The sequence below is a fragment of the Trifolium pratense genome, linkage group LG3 (genome assembly GCF_020283565.1).
Source record: "Trifolium pratense cultivar HEN17-A07 linkage group LG3, ARS_RC_1.1, whole genome shotgun sequence".
NCBI classification, from domain to species: domain Eukaryota; kingdom Viridiplantae; phylum Streptophyta; class Magnoliopsida; order Fabales; family Fabaceae; genus Trifolium; species Trifolium pratense.
In genome coordinates this window covers 13,729,180-13,740,683 of record NC_060061.1, presented here as the reverse complement: position 1 = coordinate 13,740,683, position 11,504 = coordinate 13,729,180, and the positions used below count along the sequence as shown (strand labels likewise).

Sequence of the window (11,504 nt, the reverse complement as noted above, 5' to 3'; positions counted from 1 at the left end):
TATACTACACCTAAAATTTACTAAAATACTATACTATCAAATTACTACTAAAAAACTCATATGACCGAATGTTATCAATGTTATGGTGAGAAAAAATGGTAGATGTGTCAAGAAGGAAAATAAAGATATATTTATTTTTTTTATCTTTTGCAAAGAATAATAATTAACAAAATACTAATATTTTAAAAAAAGTTAAAAGTGATGTGTGTGGTAAATGTATTGATGTATGTGTACACGGAGAAGATGGAAAAGAAATGAAAGAAAAATTGTTTCCACTAATTAAATATACTTTCTATCAATGGTTCAATACAACTTCTAAAATATGAGCCTTTAGTTAAAAGATTAGAGGATTTAACAGAGGCTTGAAGAAGGAAGATAAGAGAGTTTGCAAAGATAAATGTTTGAGATGTGTTCCATAATACAACTTCTAGATATATGAGTACATAAAATGGGAATACAGTCTATGAGTGGCAATGCTATAGACAGAAACCTCTATTTGACAAACTCGATGAAAGCAAAATGATACTACTCTGGTATAAAATATAAGCGATGAAAATTGATGTATTTGGCTCAAATTTTATACCAAATACATTAATTTTCTATGATTTATTTTGCTTATATTTGAGACTGGAGAAAATATAATTTCTTACAATATTGTATTCTCTTCAATCTTAAATACTCCCTCGGTTTTTTTATGCGACGCTTTTGACCACTGCAGACATGTCAATGCATAACTTTGATCACTAATATATTTAATTATCTATTATAAAATTTATGAGAAATTTATATTTTGAAAATATTCGTCAGGACAAATTGAACAATATCTTATTTGCTAACATTTGTTTTTATATATTAATAAAAATTTATGATCAAAGTAGATTATTTGAACAGTGTAAAGTGGTAAAAAATAACACTTTGACTCTGTTTGGATTGATGGAATATAATGGAATGGAGCAGAGCGGAATAGATGTGAGTGGAATGGAATGGAGCGAAATGGAATAAATCTTCCATTCCAATGTTTGAATATTTTAAAAAGGAGATGAACAAAATTGAAGGTAACCGGTGGTATGGGATGAAATCCATTCCATTATTATTTTTTTTAAATCCCAACAATGGAACATTATTCTATTCCATTCTGCTCCGCTTCATTCCATTATATTCCATCTATCCAAACAGAGTTTTTAAAATGAACGGAGAGAGTATAAACAATAACTTAAATGTATCTAGTCGAAATTTGGACCAATTTTTCACATTTTACTTGTATTTAAAATCGAGAGAACTAGGACGACCAATTATTAAATTAGTTTTCATAAATTTGAGAGTATTATTTTAGGTATGTATCGAACTTTTGGTAATTAATAAAATACATTAAGGTTGTTTGATTTCGACATAACTAAAGGAAAAAAAGGAATAAAATCATTATGGAAATTTTATTTTATTAGGTTTGAATGTTTGATGATGCCAAATTCCTAAATTTTAGACACAAAGCAAAACTAAGTCAATTTTAGGATTATTGATATTTCCAAAAGCAAAGCAAATGAACGGCACAAATAATCATAAGTTAAACAAAAACATTATCAATAATCATCCCAACACAAAACAACAGCAAACGTCAACAGCGTCCCTATTTTCTTGTACCTTTGTAAATGAAATCATCATCATAATTATACTTCAATCAAATCATAACCTCCATTCCCACACACTTTCATCGTTAAAACAAAAAAAAAACTAATAAAAAACTGTTCTTTTCTTCCGTTCTTTTGCAATTTCTTATTCTATGAACAATCTTTCTCTGTTCTGAAACCGACCCACATCATAAAAAAGTGTTTGATTCTGAAAAGTCACAATTTTTTCATCTATTGAATTGATTTTCTACAACCCCACATGGAAAAGGAGCCACTGCTCCCATATTTCAGCCCAAGGAAGAAGCTTTCACCATTGTCACATCATCTTTTTCCTTTACCTGAAAATGATGAAATGGTTGTTCCTGTTACCCCTTCTGAGTTCAAAGATCGTCTCATCTTTGGTCCTTCACCTTTGGCTGATCCTTCACCATTGGCTGATGCTTTAAATCTTTCACGTAATTCACCAAGATCTTCTTGTTCATCTTCACAAGATTTTGTTGATTCTTCATCACAGCAAGTATCTTCTTGGCTTTTTGATCCTAATTATCCAAGGGGTAAAACAAATCTTCATCGTTCAAAAACTGCACCTGCTATGGCTGTTATCAGTGATTTCAATCATCGTACATCTGTTAAAAGACCTCAATTTGGTAGCCAATCAATTGTTCATCAAGCTGTTATTCTTCTTGTTCTTTATTTGGCTTTAGGGGTTGTTATTTATTGGTTCAATCGTCATGATTTTACATCAACAGAAACTCATGTTATAGTAGATGCATTGTATTTTTGTATAGTTACAATGTGCACAATAGGTTATGGTGACATTACACCTAATAGTACTGCAACCAAGATTTTCTCTATATTGTTTGTGTTGATTGGTTTTGGTTTTATTGATATATTGCTTAGTGGAATGGTTAGTTATGTTCTTGATTTGCAAGAGAATCATTTGTTGAGGGCAGTGAAGGGAAGAGGTGGGAAAGATGGTAGGTCATATTTAGTTGATGTGAAGAAAGGGAGGATGAGGATTAGGATGAAGGTTGCATTGGCACTTTTGGTTGTGGTACTTTGTATTGGACTTGGTGTAGGGGTTATGCATTTTGTCGAAAGCCTTGGATGGGTGGATTCTTTTTATCTTTCAGTTATGTCTGTTACAACGGTTGGATATGGTGATCATGCTTTTAAGACCATGCATGGTCGGATTTTTGCTGCAATTTGGTTGCTTGTGTCAACGCTTGCGGTTGCCCGAGCATTCCTTTATTTGGCTGAGGCCAGAGTGGATAAGCGGCATAGGATGATGGCAAAGTGGATTCTTGGTCAGGATATGACTGTTGCTGAGTTTCTTGCTGCTGACATAGACAATAATGGATTTGTGAGGTACGTATTGATCAATATGTTTTCATAGCATAAAGGTTAATTATTTTCGATATCAATAGATGTTTCTGTTTGTGAAAGTAGAACATGAAATGCATTTATTTACTGCTTAGATTTTCAAGAATGATACTTTTTCTTTTTGTTTACTATATGCTTCCACTACCATTTTCTGAAGTAGGAACTTTGTATTTGCATAAATACATAAAAATATTATTAGCTGAAGTTTTTTGATCCGGCAAGATAAAATATGATGTGAAAACAGGAATTACCTTGTTTTACAGATTTGATGATATCTTTAATGTCTGGTATTCAATTAAATTCAGAGTGATTGTTTGTGGTTGAATACCTGTTTTTAGTGAGACTGAATTTATAATTCTAATATTGTTAACATCATTCTGTTTCCGGATCAACTAATCCAAACAACATTGATTTCTTTAGCTGTAGAAGACAGTAAGAACACATGTAAAGGCAAAATCCCTAGTAAAGTTGTTTTTTTTTTTTGGCAGGGGTGGGGTGGGGGGCATGTGGTACTCAGGTTAATAGTGAGGGACTTAATGATAGTATCTACAGGACTAAAAATGCTGATAACATGAGAAATATGGGTAGAAACTGTGTGCTGAACCTCCGCGTTTGTTAAAGCAGCGTTCAATGACTGACTATGAATGCGAAACTCACTAGAAGCAATTTTCCTGAGGTCTGCATGTGTTGCTAGTATTACCTCATGGTAATAAAGAACATATGAAATGACTTGGTACACAGTGCTTGTCTGATGCCCATGTTTATACTTCTCCTAGAATTCAGGACTATTTAATTTGAGTATCTGTAATTATGCATAGCCTACGGAAAATGCAACAGTATCAATGCTTTATGAAAACTGGATTTAGAGATTTGTATTCTAGAGAAGAAAATATCTTTAGGGTGTGCTTGAAAATTTGACAGAGAGATAGAAAGTGAATTGGTTCATAGTCCGTTATATATGGGATTGATTCAACTTCTCTGTTTTAAGGTTTGCAGCAAGTAATATTGTGCGTAATACTTGGGGTCCATGGTTAGAAAGTCTAATGAAAATTGGCAGCTTCCTTTTTTCATTTTACTTCCTAAAAGCAGTAGATTTGGCTACTAGTTAATTAGTGGTTGTATATTTTTGGTATTTGGTTAGTAGGATCAACACATTTGGAAGTCCAGTGTTAGAAGGTTCAATCTGTTAAACTATATTATCATCGTAAAAGGAGACAACACATGATATGTTTGTTATAATATATAAAAAAAATTACCGTACATTTGGGTGGAACATTTAGGTTTTCTTTTAGAATTAGTTTCCGTGTTTCTTTATATTTCATTATTTGTTTCTGTATAATAAATAATCATAATCACAACTCAAAGTCTTTATCCCTTCTCTTCCCTCCTTCCTCATCTAAAACTCTAACTACAACATGTTCCAATTGCCATATCATTCTTTATGATCTGTCCCGAGTTTCTTGAGGGTTGGAACTATAATAGCATACCAATGTCATCATTTCCATTATTCTTTTGTTGTTAGTTGAGTCTAAAATTTCAACCACATTTTTTCTTATCTGATAAAATTTTGCCAAATAGTCTTAGATTAGTTCTCACTGCCGGGGGGTTCTTTCGGCAGCCTCCGACTATCTTGGATAAAATTTGAACCTGACTTCCTCAAATGCAATCTGGCCCCAACTATTCCCGGATGAAGTTTGAACTATTGTAGATTTAGTCTGGCCTTTGGTTATTTCAGATTAGTGTTGGACTAGCTATAGTTCATATCAATATCCCATTAGGCCATTGCAAATTATACTAATGGTGATTTCTCCTATCTTATTGATAAGGCATGCCATTGTGAAGTGTCCATGGCTGTGTGGTACAGATGAGCCTCGGTCTCAATTTCTGTTATTATTATTATTATCTGATAATTATAATATACTAAACTTTCTTGTGGTTTAAGACTTCTACATGTTGTTCTTGGGGGATTTGGTGACGTTTTAATCCTTGCTCTGTATGATCGTGATGAGACCCTTGAGTTCAATAATGAAAGAATAAGGGAATATTGGTTTAGCAGGTGAACCATGAAATTGAGGGGTTAAAAGAATACTGTAAGAGGCGAACATACCAACCGGTTCTTGATGCTGATGATCTTTCTAACCATCTTGCTAACTTGCCTTTCCAGTAATCTCATCTCTTGGATGTCTCCAGCATCCCTGAGTTGCCTTTCTAGCCATGTTTGGATCCCAAGTTATATATTCAATTTTAAGGATTAAGTTTAAAACTTAATAAGCTTTAAACTGAGTTGTATATTTGAGTATCTCGTAGGACTGGTTTCCAGCATCTTTAATTTTCCAGATATATTAATAATAAAAAGAACTAAGAGATGATAAAGAGGGAATGGTTTGTAATCAAATAAGGAGCAGTTTTTAAGAGAGTAACTGCAGTACAATGCAGTAGGTACACCGAAACGGAATAACAGATTACAAAATCTGTTATTCAGTTATCGCAGTTAACTAAAGTTGGTTATATAATCAGAGTTATTTGTAACTAACTGAACAAAGTCAATTAGGAGGTTATAAGTATTGGTATCAGTATAAATACCAATTTGTGTATCAAATCTTTTTAAGAACAGATTACCAAATTCAATCAGAACTTTCGCTTCCTTACCCTCTCTTTCTACTTGTAAAATGCAAAAATATAAACAAAAATCTTAATGACAAAGGGTAAATAGATTGCGACCATACTAAGCAGTTAAAGGGAGCAATGACCAAAGTAGGGAGCATATATATTTCCTATGAAATTATATAGTTAAATATTTAAAAATGCATTTTTTGTTTGTAACCATATTAGTAGAGGATGATCACAATTCACCAATGGATGCTGGTCAGATGTTTTCCATAGTAGCTGTAGAATGCAGAAGAGGGAGGAGGAATATGATGCTTCAATGGCCAAAATTAAAGCTTCATAATCTCCTCAAGTAAACGAGAAAATCTTAGAACAATCAAATTAAGCAAAACAACATGATTTAAGCCTTTCTTATAACGGCCACAGTGTATGACTTGAGAAGAACAAATACTTATGTGTGAATCACTAGCAGATTGTAAGAGAAGAAGTTGGGAAATGTTGAAACATTGTCATTTTAAGTTTAAGATTGGATGAATATAACTCAAGCTGTCGAATTTCATGATTAGGTCATATCAGTCTTCTGACATTAGTACTTTGTCAATTTCGGTGGCTTCACAGGATAATACATTTTTTATTAATTGAATTCTTATGGCAATGGAAAACCTGATCAAGTGCTTTTCTTGTTTGAATCATGTTTTTTAACTTTTATCCTAGACATGTTAATTTCTTCTGATTGAATTTGGTAACACGTATATCTTGTGCTTTGGCTGAATATATTATGTTTTTGGGTATGCAGTAAATCAGAATATGTTATATACAAGCTCAAGGAGATGGGAAAAGTGACAGAGAAGGACATCATGCAGGTCAGTGAGAAATTCGATATACTAGATACCGGCAACTGTGGAAAAATAACACTTGGTGATCTCATGGAGAGTCAAAATTGATGAGCTCGATCAGCGTGGCTAGTACTCCTTCGGTGTTCCTGAACCCACCAATCAAGCTGCCTCCAATGATCAAGGTGATTTTATATCCAATGTTGTCACATAAAGAACGGGAGTAGAGATCCTCTTCATTTCTTAAAATAAACAAACACTACAATTACTAAAGTTTTGGTGTATACAATACACAGTTAATGTCAACAATTATCAAAAGGCGTGCATTTATATCAGTGATTTACTTCAAAACTATAATAATGGACATCTCCATTTCTCAAGTTGCATGGGAACATTTTTCATTTGAGGGTTTGGAAGGATATTAGATTATCAAGTTGCATGTAGGTGATTTTCCCTCTCACACCCTTTTGTCACGATCAGTAACATGACGAGGCACGATATGCTGGTGAAATTTCTGGGTTCTTTTGCCGGCATTTTGTAAATTATTTAGAGGATGATAAGTATTGGTCTTGGTGGAATTCTTGGTATTATAAATTAATTATAGTATTTGTTAGGCCGATGAGATGGCTTGTAGTGGTAATCGAGAGCACAATTTTGGTTGGTTAAATAATTATTTTGTACATATTCTTTTTGAAAATGAATGAATGTATTGATTCTTTAGATTGTCTCTTGATTAATTGTGCAAATCAATGTGGAACATCTTGGTAATGTTTTTGCCAAGATGATTCAATTAGCCAAGATTGTAGTTCTCATTTAAGTACTTGCATAGTTGCATTATTACACATCCTATTCTGAGTTGAGTAAAGATACTTGTTCATACTTGCATTCATATGCTTCTGAACATGCCTTACAGGACAAGTAATATGTAACTTTGATTAGCCTTTTGGATTTTTCTCAAAAGAAAAATAGCCATCAATAAAATTGTTGAATCATTTGTACTTGTAACGGTGGATTAATCTACAAGTGAGATTTTACTCAAATACAACCAATACTGTTGAGATTTGGTATGAGACTTAAAATATGTCTCAATATTTGATCTTGTCCTACAGAATATTGATCTTGAAATCCCCTTGGTAAAGTCATCATTTGATCAAACTGTTAAAAGTAAAAAACATAGTATCTTCCAATCATGTTCTCTCTCTCTCTCCCTCTCTCTCTATGTCATATAGCTCTACTGTATACCACGTTGCAACATGCATTATTTGGCTGACAAGTGAAAAAAATTCATAGCCATAGGCCACATATATAACCTAGCTAGGACAAACACTTAATATGTAGTAGATTCATTTTATATTCCTCCCTGACACTGATTCTATAAGGAACAATAATTAACTGCTTTATGAATAATGTAGCATTCATCAGTGGTGACTGGTGAGGCCCTAGAAGGGGAATTCTGATTTCTTGCAATCACCAATCCCAAACATTCATGCATTAATTCAGGTAGTAGTTGGATCAAGATCGAGCGGTCTACATTTCGATGTCGATTTTAGATTTTTAAAAACTCTAAAATATTGAACTTGCATTCAATACATAAGTGATTAGATCGAGATTGAAATTAAGAGGTCTAAATTTCAATGTAGATTTTATCTTATTTGTTAAAATTTAATATATCAAACTTAAAATCTAGACTGTCTAATTTTGATCTAACGATCGTGCCGACAATGTCAATTAGCATAAGGGTGAATGAGTGAATGCATTTAAGTGGAGGCAAAAACTTTTATCTGAAAAGCCTGACATCTTTGACAAATTTAAAATGTTCCAAAAATTGAAACCTTTTGACTTGTCTAACTAGCCCTTTACATACTTTTGAGCAACTTGATTGTTCTTCCACAACCAGTCTAAAAATTTATATAACCTATATAATTAAGTTCTGGTTGCATCTTTTGTAGTGGTTTCATAATTTTGATTGAACAAGCATCAAGTTAGCCACCAAACAAAAAGAAAATGACAAAATTACATAGTGCTAGTCAAAGCTACACATTATCTAAGACTTGTGCAGTCTTTTGACTATTAACAAAAACAATATTAAATCACATTAAACAACAATGTTCAAGGTAAACTCACCTTGGCAGCATTCTCCATGTAAATTGTTTGACAAATTCATCTTAATTTGGCACAATTGAAAGAGGTTAATTGACTGAGATACTCACTCCAATCTTTTTATAGGAAACAATTGAATTTCTAGGTTCTTTGAATAACTGATGTATCTGGTATTATATAGACCAAATATATCAGTTATTTAATGAATCTAAAAAGTGAAGTGTTCCTATAAAAAAGATCGGAGGCAGTAAAATAAAACACAAGTCAAGATTCTAAACTGTTAAAAAAACATGTGAATGTGACTAATTGTTTGCATAAATTAAGCTTATTGGAATTAGGTAAGACTTGGACCGTATTATATAAATGATAGACTATGCTTTTTTGGTTTTCATTCATAGTATGAAAAGGGTCTTAATCTTGTATTATAAGAGATAAAAAGAAAGAATTAGGTGTGGTTTTGATTATTTTTGTTCACAAAAGGCTGCTTTCATTATGTTTTCTTTTAACCTTTTCTCTTTATAATTTCTTTAGATTGTTTTTGTATAAGTAACAATCATTATTTATGTTTCCATCTTGGAAAAACAAACAAAATTGTAATGATAGCGGTTAATTATGTTTATGAGAATTCAACCAAATTCATTGTTGAATGGAAAGTTCTGCATAATTGTGTTTTACTAGTACATGTGTGACTTAGTAAAAGTTCTATATAATTATGCTATACTAGTAGTACATGTGTGACTTAGTAAACGATTGTAAATTTCAAAAGCTTCTTTTGTGTTTGGAAGAATCAAAATCAAACCAATCTCAGTTGCAATGATCATGCTTCTTTTTTTTTCCACACTGTGTTCTGGAAGTTTACTACTTGAGTTTTTGAACACAGTTCAAGCTTGTTTTACTTCAGGTAAAAAACAACATATTTCATCCAAGTTTTTTTTAGTATCAACCATCTGATTCTTAGGAGGAGTCTTAATAATTCAGAGTTTGACCGCGAATTAATTTTTGGCTAAAAAATATTTTCATCAGAAATAACACTCGGATTTTTCCAAACTATTTGTCCTAAAAAAATTTCTCCTAAGTTTGGTCTTCCACTGATTTCATGCTTTTAGAAATGGTCACTACTTTACCACTTTTTCTGCTAACTTAAGAGACAACTTAAGAGACAGGAATTCAGCAAAATTTAAATCATGTGGTTGATGTGTCAAAGTATGCTCATCCAAGTTTCGCATTGAATTGTTTGAAGAAAAATAAAGTAGATATTTATTTATAAATTTTTAAGATCGAGTTAGATCGAATTTTCTTTATTATAACAACTCTAATCTTTCGAGTGTATCAGAGATTAATAGTCGTGTCTTTGAAAGAGTTACAACTTACAAGCAATATTGTTTGAAGTGAGAATTTGCAATTTTCTTCTCATTGTTTGTTGGGAAATAGACCATTTTATCGTTAATTAGTAGATTATATGTATAGAGTGTCGATCAAATATATCGTTTAGTTTCGTAAATTTAAGTATGGATGTAGGTATGGGAGTTTGGCTAGAGTCATGGAAGAGAAAATTCGTTGATATTAAATATTACAAGTGTAAAAATTTAATATTTGCATACACAGACTATATAGATCAAATTCCAAATTAAATAGTTAAGACTTAAGAGAGTTAAAATATCTACCACTTGTATCATACTCCGTACTATACGTCACATTTTAAGTATCAATTTGAATTTATCTGTTTAGCGTAACAAAAAAAAATCACAGATTATGCAAGTGATTGAACCAATCTATATATGAAATGGCTCCAACATTTTGAATATAAACAGAAATAAGAACAAGAGTTGACAATTCTTTTGGGGAGAAGGGAAAGGAATTAGGAATATGGTAAAAATGTGAGGCAGAAAAGTTAAAGACATGACTACGTCAAATTAAACTTAACACTTGTACTATTTTTTACAATTAACGATTTTGACTAATACTACTCCATTAGTAGTACTTAATCTAGTAAATGTTGGTGGGTCATAAGAGATTAAGAGGGATCAATATACACGTCTTAGATTATTAATTAATTAATAATGCTAAAGTTGAAAGGATTATAGTGGGTAGAACAGTCAATAATATGCTTGACTTATGCAAGAATCAAATCAAAGAGGAACCTTTCACATTATTAAAAACCTTCAAAGCTAGCTCAACTCTAGTGTGGAAGCATTGGAAGCCGTGCTGCCGTATACTCTGTCCAAAAATTGTTCGAATCAAACACGAGTAATCCTCTGATTTGTAGAGAAAAAAGATCATGTAATTCAGAATTCGGCGTGAACGTGAAGTGAACAAGTCTGTTCAAGAATTGTTCAAATCAAACACGAGTAATTTATTATAGAAGAAGCTGATTAACCACTTGAGGCCTATGTATATACATCAATATTAGATAACGAAATATATTAATTAAAAAATGGTAACAAGTTGGAACATTCCAAGTGGCATTAATGGTGAGTGTGTATGAACTATGATTGATGAAATGTTGACTTTAGCCATCAAGTCAAATTGGAAATAATTATTCAGAAGGAAAATAAAATGAGTTAGAGGCCAAAAAGTGACTGGTGATGTGGATTGATTTACTATCATACATTATGCTACAAGACAATGAAATAGTCATAAAAAACTTGTGGAATGGAGAAAACTTGTTATTTAAGTTAAATTTTAGTGCATTATGAAGAGAGGCTTTTCTACTAGATAAGAATTGCTTTGTCTGATGAAATGAAATTTCTAACATTACATAACGATGTGAGAGGTGTGGGGGAGCACTGAGCACATCATGGAGGACGAATAAGTTAATAATTACTTAATTAGGACTATAAAAAGATCCTTCCCATTCTTCTTTTAATTTTTGAAAATTCGGTATTCGGTTTAAAGATCGACTAATCTGATCAGGAGTCCAATCTTATTGTTTACTTGTAGCGGGGCTATTTAAAGT

General features: G+C 32.1%; 1 protein-coding gene across 1 annotated transcript; it reads left to right on the top strand.

Moving 5' to 3' along the window:
• Window positions 1-1,524: 1,524 nt before the first annotated feature.
• LOC123914395 (two-pore potassium channel 3-like) lies at window positions 1,525-7,168 on the top strand. Its single transcript, XM_045965527.1, has 2 exons — window positions 1,525-2,993; window positions 6,412-7,168. The coding sequence occupies exons 1-2, from the start codon at window positions 1,885-1,887 to the stop codon at window positions 6,557-6,559; spliced, it is 1,257 nt and encodes a 418-aa protein (XP_045821483.1). The 5' UTR covers window positions 1,525-1,884; the 3' UTR covers window positions 6,560-7,168.
• Window positions 7,169-11,504: the final 4,336 nt, after the last annotated feature.

What these genes read in the sequence shown, in the direction of transcription:
- LOC123914395 (XM_045965527.1), top strand. Translation starts at nt 1,885, where the DNA reads ATGGAAAAGGAGCCACTGCTCCCATATTTCAGCCCAAGGAAGAAGCTT. An exon ending in GACAATAATGGATTTGTGAG is followed by an intron (nt 2,994 to 6,411) that starts GTACGTATTGAT and finishes TTGGGTATGCAG; the next exon opens with TAAATCAGAATATGTTATAT.